The sequence below is a fragment of the Balaenoptera ricei genome, chromosome 12 (assembly GCF_028023285.1).
Source record: "Balaenoptera ricei isolate mBalRic1 chromosome 12, mBalRic1.hap2, whole genome shotgun sequence".
In the NCBI taxonomy this organism is placed as follows: Eukaryota; Metazoa; Chordata; class Mammalia; order Artiodactyla; family Balaenopteridae; genus Balaenoptera; species Balaenoptera ricei.
In genome coordinates this window covers 83,074,212-83,090,293 of record NC_082650.1, presented here as the reverse complement: position 1 = coordinate 83,090,293, position 16,082 = coordinate 83,074,212, and the positions used below count along the sequence as shown (strand labels likewise).

The 16,082-nt window shown below is 36.1% G+C and overlaps 1 protein-coding gene across 2 annotated transcripts in view; it reads right to left on the bottom strand.

The window, feature by feature from the left end:
- Nucleotides 1-3,357: 3,357 nt before the first annotated feature.
- Nucleotides 3,358-16,082, bottom strand: part of FILIP1 (filamin A interacting protein 1) — a 196,875-nt gene continuing 184,150 nt past the window's right edge. For both annotated transcript variants that reach the window (XM_059941778.1, XM_059941779.1), the window contains exon 7: nucleotides 3,358-9,830. Coding sequence is in view for 1 of the 2 variants with exons in the window: in XM_059941779.1 (XP_059797762.1) it covers nucleotides 9,790-9,830 (41 nt within the window). In the remaining variant the exon portion in view is untranslated. The remainder of the gene's footprint in view (nucleotides 9,831-16,082) is intronic.

Below are 16,082 nucleotides of genomic sequence, written 5' to 3'. Positions count from 1 at the left end.
ATGAGTGCTAATAAACCTTCTTAGGTTATATTGTATGGGTAAATGTCATTATTATGAATGTCCTAGAGATTATATGAAATTTCTAAAAGTTGACTACGTCCTAGTAAAATGTTATCAGTAATAATTCTAGTTATTACCTAAATGTTGTTTGCCTCAACAATAACCAGCTTTCTTTGTCAACTGCATTGTAATCAGATCTTTAACCTTGTCTTTTTAAGTCTTTTGTCATTTACAGATAGTTATTGTTGTACTCTAATGCTTTTGCGAAAGAAATGCTTTGTCTTCAAGAAGATTCATAGAAAGGACTTTTTGACAAATACAGGCTTCTGATAACTTTTAGATCATACTGCTGAACTGGGTAAGAAATTATACAATTCTAATGGAAAAGCTGATGGCTTCATAGAACTCTTAACAGAATATTAAGATCAGGGATTAGTTACATAGGACTGAGGGAGCTGATGAATAGGGTTATAATTTTTTTTGTTTTTTTATCTGAAATATTACTGGTGTTTAATCTGTGTTTTCCAGATATAAGGAAACCCTTCCCCTCAAGCTATAATTATAACTTATAGCAATTTGGTAAATTATACCTTTATAAGTGGAATTGTAACATTTATCTTTTCTCTCTACCTGTTCTCTCCAGAAATTGGAGACTCTTAGGTTCCCAGCAGCCTTATCAGGTGGATAAGAAAGGCCACCTCCTGGCAGGTGCAGGAATCTCGAGATATTTTGGGGACCTTGAGAAGAGAGGAATACACTGGAGTCTATAGATGTTGCAGGCAGAATCCGATGGCAAGCCCTTGACATGGCTTTCCCGGCCTTGATGCCTTTTAAAAGTTTAATTTGAGATTCCATATAATAATTTCCAGCACAGCCAACTTAAAAGAGCCTATATGATCAATTACACTTGTGTAAATAATTAGACCAAATTTATTGAAACCAGAATTATTTTGCAAATAAATTAGTCTTAATTTGGCTACATTTGATAGAAATAACGATAATTTTAGAGAGAAAAAAATTATGTTTCAGTGGACATTAAATTCTAGGTCTTTGAGGGTTTTTTATATTTACTACCAATGACGTGCTTTCTCAGATGGCTCCTAGTTTCTATGTTGCATTACTGTGAAGTTTGTTTCTGAAGCTTATCACAGTAATCTATCTTTGGATGAAGATCAGATGCCCCATGACCTGCAACCACAAGATTATGCATACCAGAAAAGACATCAGATAAAGGACTCTACAGCCAAGTTGGAGGGGGCCATATTAGGCCTTGTTTCCTGAATAAACTGCAATCCTGTTTCTGACACCCAACTTTGACTAACTTAGACCAGCACTACCAGATCAGGACGAGATGAATGAAGATGACATCTGAAGTAGACAGCTGACCCAAGATACTGGACCAGGACTGTATTTTGCTTATGAAGCAAATGTATTTATTCCTTGGGCTCACTCATTTGCAAGTTTCAAAAAAAAAATTAATCTAGTTGCTTTTTTTAATTTGTGGCCAATTACCTACTTCCTGTACTCCTAGATTACCTTGGTAGTTTTCTCCTCTCCAAAGCTCTAATTGGATGGTCCTTAGAAATTTTAGTTTAAAAGAAAGAAACCATGCAAGCTGCCATTACTGCCAATATTACCAAGTGGGATCTTCTTACCTGGCCAATTTAATGACACCTCCTCTGAACCTGGCCATGAATACTCCTCTTCATTAGATGCTAAATATTGGGTTGCTCCTAATGGGACCAATGGATTTGTGGAACAAGTTTATGGCCTTGGCTCTCCCCAGGTTGGTTGGGAAGATGCACAGTTGGTTTCTTTTGGGCTCAAGATCACCTGTGTGTAGCCTTGGAAACAGCCCCCGTCAATCTGCTTTTAATGTGAGCATGCTGGGTTTCAATCAGTTTTCCAATGGTATGACCATTTGGCCAGTGTATTCATTTCTTTACTTGGAATAGAAGATATCATTAATCACATAGTAGCTTTAACAAAATTTGCTGAGCAAACTTTAAATGATAGTCATCAAACCAATAGCTCGCTCAGTTCTGAAGTCTCCATAAGGAGGAAAGTGGTCTTACAAAATCACATAGTCCTTGATATTCTAACTGCTTCCCAAGGGGGAACTTGTGATATAATGCATACTGAATGTTGGGTTTTTATACCTGATGTGTCTTCTGATGTAACTCATCTTATGACACATATGAAGAATCAAATTTCTGCTCTGAATGATCCTCTTCCCATTTTAGGAGAATATTAGGAAAATGGTTTGATTTAGAAGGATCTTGGCTGAAACATTTACGTAATGACATTTGTTACTTCTATTGGCAATTTTGATTACAGTTTGTGTAACTTATAAATTGGCAGCTTCTTGCCCCTTTTGTGCTGTATATTACCTACTTCTACTAAGATAATGATATCTAGACAACTTGAAACTACTGATCACATCCACAGTTCTCAATAAATTAATGAATGTGCAAAATGCACATATGAGGTAAAATTGGCATAAGTCCTACTGGACAACTTGGAATTTATTATTAGTTCTTGCCAGACATCTTACTAGTACAACCCCCTGAAAGGAAAGAAAGAACCAGACTATTAAGACCCAACATCAAGGGACATGATAGACCCAGGGCATGTAAGCAACCATCCTGGCATCAAGGGACCAAATGTTTCATCACCTAATGCTTTCCATCCAAAGATTAATGATCAAAAAGGGGAAATTGATGAAATAAAATTCATATTTTATGGCAAGACAAGAAAAATTTGAACATAAAATTTTTCTCTGCCTGTTTGGGCCTCCTCCCTCCCCTTCAGTGTGTGTTGTGCATCTGCATTAATCAGACTTCCTTAGAAAACAAGCTTCCCTCTTAATCTTGTAAAGGGTCAGGATGATCCACTACTCCCTTTGTACGAGCAGATCTGGATTGTATAAACTGGCAATACTGTACATCATTTGACATATAACCCTTTGTCTCAAAAACTTATGTGACTGTACTTTGACCTCTAACAGATGGAACAGTCCTCAGAGTTTTCTAAAAGATTGTCTCCCAGGTTATAATCCTCAGATTGGCTCAAATAAAATTTACCATTTTTTTCTTAGATTGACTATTGATTAATTTTTCATCTACTGTATAATAAATTTGATTTCTTGTATTTATTGCATCAGAGATTGATCCAAATTGATTTTAAAGTTGACCTTTTCCTGATTTTTATGTAGTGTATTTATTAAACTTTTTCAGTTAGGCATTTAAGAAAATCCTTTTGTTCTCACACTGCGAGACTGTCTGATTAGCCTGAGGTCATTGGTGTTGTGATGAAGATTTTGCAAGTTCACAAATAACCACAGTCAGTAATCAGAAATACAAGTCAAGCAAGATATTTTAATGGTTAATCTCATTAGAGGAAAGACAATGACACCAAAATTCCTTAGTAGACAGTCTAAGAACTTTGTTTTGGGAAGGAAATAAGGTTTCATTTCTCATAATTCCACACTTTCTTTAAATGAAAGAACATAACTCCAATGAGACCTCAGACTTCATAACTTCCACTGTATAGAACCTCAGTCAATTACATACCATGGCATATAGTTTTCCATCATTTATCTATTACAGGTGCCATCAATTATAGATAAGGTCTTCCTTTCAAATACGATGTTGCAATTTCTTGTTTGACAGCCAACCGACACATGTGTAACAGTGAAATTATTTTTAAAAAGGGAGGGGCCATGGAGGAAAGAAACTTTCCTTACTCCATGAGAAAGACAATTTGCCAACAAACAATTGAAATATAATGAGGTCAGTGCCATATAAAATGTGTGCACAGGGACTTGTAGAGGGTCTGGGGAGGTACCACACCTTATCCTCTTTATGATGTCAAAAACTAAATTGTGAGGAAATTGGTCCTCAGGTCTAAGTGATATTGTGGTTCTCTACCCAGGAGAGAAGAGATTCAAAAATAAAGGGACGTAGAGAAAGTTGAACCTTATACTACACTTATTATTAATAATTTGCAAAACCGTATACCCTGGCTGATCATGTCCTTTTTCTCAAGCAAGATCTTAGCAGATTGCCATTGCCCTAGAAACAGAGATCTCCGGTTCCTTCCACTTCGGGGAGATGCTCAGTTTGTTAGCTTATGTACTCCATTTGTCCCACTGCCTACTTGCACCAGTGCTCTATGTGGGAACCGGTGCTTAGCCTCTTTGTGAATCAAAAATGACTGACCACAACTCTCTTGTTAGGATAGCACAGACCATCTGGTGATCTGATGATAAGGGCCCTTTGTCCTTGCAGAGAGCATATCTTCCCTTAGAATCAGTGATTATTGAGAGTTTTCTCTTGTTAAATCCAGATACTCTGCATCTGAAACCTTCAATGGGTACAGAGGCTTCTGCAAGGGTAGAATCACCAGGCAGGGCAATTTGGTGAGGAAGATCTGGCACAGAACACCCTGCTGAAGGAGCAACCCTTTGGGATTAGGAGTCAATAATTAAGTGCCTATAAAACACCCTGCCATTTTGACTATCCATATACCTTGTTCTCAAGGAGGAGAAAGAAATGGGAGTAAGAGTCAGAAAGACCAAAACTGAGTATGTGTTTATGGTCATGGAAAACTTCTGTGAAGATTAGGAGACAGAGCAGTTGGAAGAAGGAATTATATTGCCTTTTGCAAACATTTATCCAGTATATTCTATTCACTGTGAGGAATATGCAAGTCCTGCCTCTGAGAAGCTTACAGTCAAACTAGGGAGGCAGAATTTTACACCAATGCCGGTCAGTATAAGGCAGAATGGGACAAATGGACTCCTGAAGAGAAAGAAGAAAATTATTTTATCCTTAGAGATACTTATCTCTGAAAGAGATGCTGGAAATAATGCCAGGGAAAACTAAAGGAGGACTGATTATCTTTAAAAAAAAAATGATCTGGGAACTGCAGGGAACTGGGTTCCTACCATCATCTGTGGACCAGGTTGCTGTGCCTGGAACCACGCAGTCACTAGTGTTGCCCCAGCTGAAGACAGACCTCAGTGTTTGACATTGTTCATACGTTCCTTGGGATTCACTGAATACAAATTACAAAAGCAGACTTTAATGACATTCAGAAAAAGAAAAAGAAAAGCGTTTGGTGCAGTGTGCCCTATTGCCAACAAACATGGGGCCCAGAGAAGTTGCTCCGGTTTCTCTACCTGGGGGAAAATCCTGTCCTCATTAAAAGTGACTCTAGCCCAGGACTCAAAGGCTAGACTCAAATCCATTTGAGCGTATTTGATGGAAAGCCTGAGACCCCTTCTCCCAGGAAGTCATGAAATAACAGTCTTTTGGCCAGGGCTCTTAAACCATGTGCCCCAAAGTGCTCCACTCCTCCAAGAAGAGAAGCCAAAGAGCTGCAATTATGGGCAAGACCCCTAACATCTGCACCTTTCCTGTGGAAGGCATCTTTGGGTAGACATCAGCCTTGCCTGCTTTTTGGATATGTGTATCTTTAAATAATAGGAGAAACCCATTCCTTTGTCCCCAGTAAGGCAAAGATACATTTGGATTGGCTATGGCAATGGACCACCATTTCCGGCACAAGGCTGACAAATAAAAGAGATCAGAGCACAACCCCACAGTCACTCCCAGCACACTCTACTGAAACCATTACCCAACTGCCAATGTAGAGGCTGGCTGAGGGCTGCTGGAAAACCTCAGGAGCGTTCACTCTACTGAGTAATCTCCCTTTAGACTGACAGCGGAACGCAGTGGGAAATATCTGAATGTTGATGGACAAAGCATTTGGGGAGGCTAAAGGGGCGAGGGAAACCCTGCAACCAGCTGCGTCTCTTGGTGTCTTACAGTGTTCATCTCACTAAGGCATCAAACTATGATGTAACTCCAAGGAAAAGCGTCTCTCATTTTGGCAGATCTGCTGTACCGCTTCTGCATATTCACAGTGATAAACACCATATTTTAAAGAAAATACAAAATGCAGAAGGGAAAACTATTTTAAAGCAAACAATTTTAAGTAAAAAAGAAGGTTGAATAATCATTTTAAATGATTTTAATTTGATGAATATTATGTTCCAACTCAAAAAAGAATATTGCACAATGCTTTCATACCACAATTGTTATTTTTCTCACTCTGGTGAGATTTTGATAAACACAGTTGGCTTTGGAAATAACACAGAGAATGTCTTAATTGGTTAAATAATTTCAATAGCCTGTCGAGAACTGAAAGTAGGATATTACATTCATAGAAAAAACAAGTACATATCCATAAATTCACTCGGCTGTAGTGAAAAATAATAAACTTCTCATGGATTTAATAAAACTTAAAGGAAACAAAATTGAGAATGCTGTGAAAATAGAATGTAGCTCCAAAATTTTTCAATGCAATCTTTTGCTTTTGAAAATCCATTAAACCTTGCAAGACTTCTAAGAATACCTGATCACATTGTAAGTCTCTTATATTGGAAGAGCTAACATCTGATATTTTTAAAGCAAAATCTAAATAAATACAGATCTGAATTGTTAAAATAACAAAATCTGTGAATGGTGAGGTAAAATTACCCAAATAACATAAACAAACAAAAAGAAAACAACACCAGAAAATAAATGAATCATGTCATGGCACCTAATAAACATTTCTGTGTAAATTTATGAATCTACAGCATTTTCTGTAAGTAACAAACACAATTTTCATCATTTAGTTATGGAGTAAATGCTGAAAATTTAAGAAAATAAAATTTTAGTGGTCACTAAGCAAAATTAATTCCATGAAACTCTCCCAATTTTTATGAACTTGTTACAACAATTTTTGTCATTTTTCCTTTTTGCCTTCTAATTAGTATTTTTAGCAGAGGCGTAAACACTGGAGTCCGGAGGGGCGTATAGGCCTCAGATGCCAGATATGTTTTTTTTTAAACTTTCATCTTGCATTTTTGTTGTTTTTAGAATTGTTGCTCATCAAATTCATGAACACACCCTACCTTTGCTATGTTTTTTATTTATTTCCAGGAAAATTCAACCACAGTATAAATAGAAAAGGCACAGACATATTAAATGCATTGTCTGATACACCATTTACTCCTCGCACTGGTTTTTAGAAGCTGTGAATTATTTCAATAGTGTTGGTGTCTCTGTTAATGTTTAAGCTAGATATTCCACACCATGATTTTTTTTCAAATGGTGGTCCTAAGATGCAGTTCATTCTGCACATTTTGTGACCATTCCAGGCATCTAATATCTGGAATATTTCCTCTACCACTAACTTCATCAAACCCTAATATTTTTTGACATACTTGAAAAAAAATCTTTGTAGAAGATACCCTCAAAAAACATTCTCCTATCAAAAAGAAAAGGGCAACATAATGGATTAGTTCAATTATATGCCTTAACCTGGAAACACTGATTATGACTATATTTCAGAAAACCTAATTATTCCATTCAAAACTGATTCTCATTCATACTGATGATTGGAGATTTGCTTATGATAAAAAATATAGAAATTATGTGAGTCTGGGATGGTGCCAGGATTGCACATGGGGGGCAATTTTTTCAATTGGATGTTGATATTGGAATATGACTATTTATGACCTTGTTTGTTTATTCATTAGATAAGGATATGACTATTTGGTGTTTTCTATTTTCTGTTAATTTTTAATATTCTATTATTTTATTTCAAGACTTTTTTTTATTAATTTAGGTTAATTTTACTCATCTGTCACTCAGATTCCATTAGAGTTTAAAGAAAGGATTTAACCATAGCAGAGGAAGAAAAGAGCTCTGTATCCATCTGAATGACTTGGATCACACCATCACCCTCACTCTGCTTTGCAAGTACCAAATTTCATTATAAATGCAGGAGGAATAAAAACTTTCGGTCCAAATATATATAAATTTTTTGTAATATTTTAAATTAAAGTCAAGAAGTATTTAAAGCTTTATCCTCTAGCCTGTTCACTCTTAGTGTAATAAAATTCCCACATGTTCAGAAAGTTACTTGTTTCAGATGCTAGTTTGTGATAGATCAGAATATTTTTGCCATAAGAAGTATAAGCATTGGCAAATAGGGAACTTAACTGTGAATCAAAAAATACAACAATACTAAATAAAACCCTTTTCTCATTGAAATTGTCTTTACAATTCAGAAACATTTTCAGAAATCAAAAGCCATAACAATTTTTAAAATCTTCACACATACACACTCTAGTTTTCTTAATCAGTAATGAAAGCCTTGTAGGTCTGTGATGCATTCACAATCATTCATGCTAGGACAAACCTACTGTAGCATTTCTTTTACTTACAAAAATCAAAACTAATTTTACATAAAATATAGTTATTTAATTTATAATAGCTACTGAATATGATTTGCTAATTCCACAAGGTATACCTTAAAACCTAATATTTCTCTTCCAGAGATTCAGTGTGGATTTCCCTCTGTGGCCTTAGGAGCCTGGATAAAGCCGTGGACTGGAGAAATGGGCCAATAGTATTACTTGTGTGCTTTCTAGTTATCCTTGTGACACTCAGAAGCATTCTTCCTTTAATCTCAGTAAAGTGACGTGAGGCATGATTTCTGCACCTAGAAAATGTGTCAACTCTTCAGTTATCTTTCAGTTATCTTTTTAAAGACCTTATTGAAAACATGTCCATATTAACAAAGTCTTTTTTTAAAAAAACCTATACTATTAGGGTTTCAAGTAGATTTCTGATGCATATTTTCACATAAACCTAAATTCAACAGCAGGTCTGACACTGAGATTTGAGTAATGTATGTTTGCTTTGAACCTTTAAAGAATATATTCTCCAACCTATATGTGGTTATGAAAACCTGTCCAAATCCTAGCTATCAAGAAAAAAAAAGTTATCTATCTTGGGATTTCTCCTACCATATTTTAAAAAGATGCTGATAGCATCTAGGTCAGTGTTTATTTTCAGGCTTTCATTTGGGTAGATTGTGAGAAATATCCTGATATCACAGTCCTTATTATAAGTCCTGTACATATAAGTAAACAACGCAAACAAATATAATTGAACTGTCAGTAGAGGATGTTCCTGTAAGTCTTACTGGTTAAACGCATACAGCTCCTTCTATTAATTTGTTCCATACGAAACCCAATTCATCCAGGGTTTTGGGCACAGAACACTAGAAAGAGCAACTTTAAAAACTGGCTTAAGTATTTAAAATTAAGCTCTTAAGTCAGTGTTATTTGTTAGTGTTGAACCATGATCAGAACCACAGCACTGTACAAACAATAATAACACATCTTCCAGAATCTCCTGCTTTGCATTTACCTCTTGAATTTACCCCAGGAAATATGTAGAGTGTTGTACTTTCTTTTTTTTTTTTTTCAGAAATAACAAATTGATGAAAGAAAATAAGTATAGGTTACCATTTTGAATGCACCAATACCCATGCTTTGAAGAACTGACAGTGTATTCTACAGATACATGTGCCATAGACTATGAAAAAGGAAACACTTTAGTAAAAAATCACATTACAAAGTGTATTATAAAAATAAATTACACAGCATGTGCCCATGGACCTGAAAGCTTTGCCAAAGGAAGAGAAATTTATTTTGACATAAAGATTGAATTGCTCTCATGCTACGTATTTTTATTTTGTCAGCAACACCATGTTCAGTTTTTACATTTGTATCCTCAAAAAAATTCACTGGAAGTAGAAAATTATTTCCAGTCCTGATCAGTAGCATAGAGGACCTTAGTGATGGTGGAGAGCTGGAGAAATACTATCCATTCAACAGGGATTCAGAAGACGTACACACACCCAGTGTGTGCTCGGTTTACCATTTCATCTGGAGTTCATACGTAACTGGTGTATGATGATGCTTTCTACAAAGAGAAGAAAGATACGGCATTTTCAATTAAACTGAGACTCAAATCAGTAGTTTATGTGAGGGTCAATACCAAATCATTTCACTAAAAGACCATAGGTGTTAAACAAGAAAACAAACAAAAATAGGTGCATGAGCCCAATAGCTTCTCCCGCAGACCTTTCCTATTCTTGGGTAAGTTCTTTATATTGACATAGGAGCTTTACCCCTAAATTCTTGAAGCTTTTTAGAAACCATGTCTAATATTCTAACCATATTCGATTGATTTTCCCCAAGAAAAGCACTGAACACAAAGACAGTCTTTACTATATACAAGCCCCATAGTGGAAACCAGACTATTGCCTAGAATTTCTGTGCTGAACGATAGTCACATACTTCTATTTGTTTATGGGTGTAGATTTGAGTTTTAATAAGGAAATATTCATTATTCCCAAAAAGTCACTAAATACAGATGACTCATTTTTGTCTCTGACTGCTGCTTTTTGCATAATTCTGCATATGCTCTTAAATCTGAATTCATTTTTATGAAAGTAAATAAAAATAGATTCAGAAATAACAATTAGAACAGTACCAGCCACAATGAGTAATATTTATATTTATTTGATTGATTTCACTTTTAACCTTTATGCCTTTGTGAACATTTATCATCCTTTTTTTCATTATGCCATGGAGGCCCTACTACATGCCCATCACTGTGCTGGGCATGGAACTACATTGGTGAGCAAAATGAAGCAGGGCCCTGCCTTTGCTGAGATAAAGAGCAGAGGAAAGAAATAACTAAGCCTCAAATGGTTTCTCTGTCTGAAAAATGTATTACCTCCCGGTCAACTAATGTCAAGGTTTATGAACAGCGTAAGGAAATTTCCACCTAGTATTTTCATGTTAGTCTCAAATTCTTACTATTTACATTTTTTTAACATGGATAATTAATATCTAAGTAAACATTAATTAAAACTCATTATGTCATAGACCTAGAGGTTTACTTCACACTGACCACTAGGTGGAGATATTTCCATTCCTTCCCTTGACCTTTCCGAATTGAATTTGGGATAAAACAGATAAAGTAAATACATAAATGTTTTATATACTTAATAATAACTAGCTATGAAGGTTTTGAAAAGCTTTTAAGACATAGGTATGATTTTTTTACTGTACCAGAAACCCATAAAAATCATTATCTCGTTTTATCTTTGGAAAATTGTTCTAGCCTCAAATTTTTTCAGGGCCTAAAATTGTATCAAAACCTTCAGGTAAAAACTAAAAACACTAAATAAAATATTATGCAGGTAAAAATCAGGATCTCACATTAAAATGTTATTTCCCACTCAACACTTTTTCTTTTTAAAAATTTCTATAGTAGGTTTCAAAGAGGGAAATGACGTAGGTCTCAAACCTCCTTAATAGAATTATCTTCCCCATTTTCCTCCCTTAAGAGATCATAGGAAACATACATTTAAAAGAGAGAAATCTAGAATTGTTCTTATTGTAGATGTAATTCAGAATGCGTGTGCCTTTGTTTCCTCATTACAAAATGAGGGTATCAGAAATCATCTCTCAAATCCCTGGCAGGGCTAATATTTTTTTACTACAGTACCTTCTTCTCTCCCCTTGAGTGTGCAAACCTCTAAATTCCTAGAGTTGCCTTCTCCTAATCCTAGCATTTTATAGTCTCCGTAATAATAATGGCTTTTCAAGATACATGCACCCCAATGTTCATTGCAGCACTATTTACAATAGCCAGGACATGGAAGCAACCTAAGTGTCCATTGACAGATGAATGGATAAAGAAGATGTGGTATGTATATACAATGGACTATTACTCAGCCATAAAAAGGAAAACGAAGTTGTGCCATTTGCAGCAACATGGATGGACCTAGAGACTGTCATACTGAGTGAAGTAAGTCAGACAGAGAAAGACAATTATCCTATGATATCACTCATATGTGGAATCTAAAAAACTGGTACAAACAAATTTATTTACAAAACAGAAATAGAGTCACAGATGTAGAAAACAATTTTATGGTTACCAGGGGTGAAGGGGGGAGGGAGGGATAAACTGGGAGATTGGGATTGACATATACACACAACTATATATAAAATAGATAACTAATAAGAACCTACTGTATAGCACAGGGAACTCTACTCAGTACTCTGTAATGACCTATATGGGAAAAGAATATAAAAAAGAGTGGATATACGTATATGTAAAACTGATTCTCTTTGCTGTACAGTAGAAAGTAACACAACATTGTAAGTCACCTATACTCCAATTTAGAAAAAAAATAATAATAGCTTTTCAGAATTAGTATTTGGTGAAAATACATATGGCAAGAGTACATACATAGAAACAATGTCTTGGTTGGACCATTACATCTTATTATTATTTTTAAGGTAGCAAACTGGTAATCCATGCATGATATATATATTAATGCTATTAATCAGATTATGTTACTAAAAAGACTATCTCAAAAATACTTGACAATGCCAAATAAGAGAGTTTATTTTATTTTATTCAACTTCAATAATAAAAGATGGGGTTTAATATTTATGTACATAAAATTTACTTTAAGTCAAACAAGCCCAAGTTATTTTATTTTATAACATAGAGTCATATTTCATCTTGTTTCTAAAGACAGTGAGATAAGATCTATATGATAGTGGCTCTATCATAGAGACATATTTCATCTTGTTTCTAAAGACAGTGAGATAAGATCTATATGATAGTGGCTCTATCATTTGAAACTTACTAAGCATATTTGTTAAATCTATGTTTGCTTATTATCTATGTTTTCCCCAAATCTGTAAACTGACTCAGATAAGAATCACCCAGTGAATACACAAACTTATGAGAAATAAAAAATGTTGTTTTAAGGTATTAAATTTTGAGGTGACTTATTACACAGCAAAACTATCTGATGCATAGGGAGTTATTGGTTGCCAGCAAAAGTAATAATAAAATAAAAATGCTTCGGGGATTAATGCCATTATTTGTGCGCTTTTTTTTTAAAGACTGAATTCCCAAGTCTCTTCCTTTTTTTTTTATGATTTAGTACAATAAAATAATGTTATAGATTTTATTGAAGTTACAAAGTCAGTGAGCAAATCTTTTTCCATCTACTACTCTGTCTTCATTTCATCTCAGAATAAGACCCAAATAAGTCATTTGGGACCTCTAAGGTGACCTAAGTACAATCAGATGTAATTCTGTAATCTAAATTTTACTCTTTTTACAGATACCACTTTTCTGACATTAGTAATCTGTAGAATATATGAGGAAGATTGAGACCAAAGCCACAGTTAATTACCACCTCTATCAGCAAACTCAAAATAGCGAAGCATTTAAATTTGGGGCCCTCTGTTGTGTAGATGTTTAATAACAATTTCCATTTTTCTAACTGTAAGAAGAAAAAAACCCTCTAAATCTTAATCAGCATATGTACATGGGATACTGGATTTTTACATATATTTTTATATTAACAGTTGACCAAAGCACTTTTTCCTCTATATGTTTCTCTCAAGTGTTATCTTGAAGTTTTTTTTCTTGAGAAGCTTCAGGTAACACATTAAATACATTGTTTTCATAATATTATTGTGAAATGAATTCATTCTTTTATTACACTAGCTATTAGATAACTTCCCTGGAAAGGAAGTTTAACGTATTATCAATTCCTAATTACACTTGATTTCTGACCTTACAAAGATGACTCATTTATCCTACTTGGGTGGTATCCCCAAAACTACTGGCCAGCCAGATGACTTGAGATCCAAAGTTGTATACATAAGACAGGATTTGGGGAGAAATCTGGGGGAGAATGTCTCTTGAGTGCTACAGTGGGGCAACCTGGTAACAAACTGGAATTCTGATTCCTCCCAGGAGAACCCCTTGGCTGTGGAGTAAGAAAGATGTATTCCCTGCAAAGTCAGTGCCTTCCTCCCGAGCAGTGCCTATGTTTATGCCCTGCCGAGCCTCAAGGGGACTCTTGAGCTCTGAATTTTAAAAATCAACTCTAGTAAATGAGATCACATCACTTTCATAGGCTCCAAATTCATATACCGAAGACAAAGCAGAGCAAAAGTTCAATTTATAGCAGGACTTTGCATCAGCAAAGGAGGGCTGCTTTATTCACAGAAAACTGCACACCAATGTTACAGAAAACATTTCCTGTTGGATTCTGCATCAATTTGGCTGGCATACGGCCTGTTCCCCTGTTCCATGGCTCCTACTCCCAGGAGCTCTGCCTGGAGAGCGAGGCACTGGCTTAGGGCTATGCCTTTCTTCTCCACCAGCTACCAAACCCCAGCTTTGACCTTGCTGCCTGCAGGGGCATTTATCCTCCTGCAAAAATATCCGCATTCTCTACACCTTTTAGAAGTAGGAGTGCCTAGATATTGTTTACTTCTAAGGTTCATTTTAAGAAACGGCTTCAGTATTCAGTCCTGTTACTATCACGTGAATTCAGACGTTATTCAGAGTTCTGATAAAACATCTGTTTTAAATAGGAAATCCAATAAACTTCCTCTGTTGATTTGGACTTGTATTCTTCTTTTGGATTCAGCTCGGCTAATTAAAAATACTTCCGCTAATCAGTTGTGTCATTTGCTTCAGGAAACTTTGGAATCGGATGATACAAACTCTCTTGAGGTTTCTCAACCACCTAAGAGTTTATTTGCTTCCTTACAAAACATTTTCCACTCCATCATCAGGCCAAATCTTCCCCTCGCCCGCCCCCCAGGTTGCAGGAGTTACCAATCATCGCAGTTATGATTGGTAGCTTTTTTTTCAGGCAAACTAATTGTTACCTCTCACACAGATTACTGTTCCACCAGATACAAGCAAATTGGAACTAGTTATCCCATAGATAACATTAATTATAAATAAAAACTAAATGGTGGAAAAATAGCTAAGTACCTGAGCCAAGCATGCTCCGGGTCTACTTTTTAGACACAGGTGTTAGATGCTAGATGCTGAGATCAGCTTAGGTTGATCTAAGTCTACGGTTGGTCACAGGACAGCATGGAATATAACATTATGTGTGAAAATTGAGAAGGGCATTGTGTTTTTTAGATAAGGATAATGTTCATCAAATTGCTGTTATGAGAACTTTGACACACAGGGTTTCTATGTAGATAGCTCAATATCTCAAATCCTTTGGCAATATTATTTTGGCCCATTGAGCGGGTATTTTTAGTCTATGTATGAATATACACTTTGCTCACTTGAAGTAGTTTACTTGTATGAAATCCTGAATAAGGTACTGGGAGAAACTGAAGCTCTGGCTTCATCATTAATAAGATAATGAGACACTCTAAGCGTTGGGGGTTTTCTTGTTTTGTTTTTGTTTTCATCTTTAATAATAGGGATAATTATCTTCTTGGCCTCTAAAGTCTAGTTCATTTCTAAACAGCCCTTGGCTTTGCAATTCTGTCCATCACACATACATAATATTAGCACAAGTAGAGAGGCCAAAACTACTTTTACCAGATAAGCAATTAATTATTAGTTCTTAGGAAAAGCATTATGGCAGACTCTTTTAAGTGGCTCACTGAACAAGAGTGAAGCGTCTCATATTATCACTCTAGGGAGGAATGCCAGAATCATAAAAGATCATAGCTGAATGCTAAGCCATAAGCCAAGGTAAGGTGGTTTGCCAAAGGTTACAGAGCCTTCCTCTGATCTCCTGGTCAGTCCTATGTCAGGAATCTAGTCCGTTGTTCAGCAATCCACCTTCTCTCCATGTTCGCCTTAATATCTATCCTCAATCTAAAACCTGCTTATGGGTGGTGGTGTTTGATCCCTTAAAACAGAAGCCTCTCTGATGTCTTTCAGAGGGTCCTTCGTGAAACTGAAGAGCAGGACAGATCACCTGGAACTTTTTCTTTCCTGAAGTGCTTTCATGCTCCTCTGGGGGAGTAAGAGAGGATGAGCCGTTCGTAAATAACTCAAGTATGTTTGTGCTTCGCAGGAAGCTCCCAGGCCCCCCTTAGCTCTCCACACGTGTGATAGCGTCAGAGGCGAGAACTCCCCAGTCCAGGACTGCTGGCCGTTTTGCACCCATCACCTGCCACGGTGCCTTTGGAGGGAAACAGCAGTGACTTACACCGTCCAGAACGGCAGCACCCGGATTTCCCCTAATTCTGCTCCCTCTCTCCCTCTGTGTTCTCACGCATGATGTGCCAGCGCCCTCCATATCATTCTCGCAGGTTTCTATTGCAGACTAAGGAGGAAGCAAGAACACCTCTTTCTTCTCCA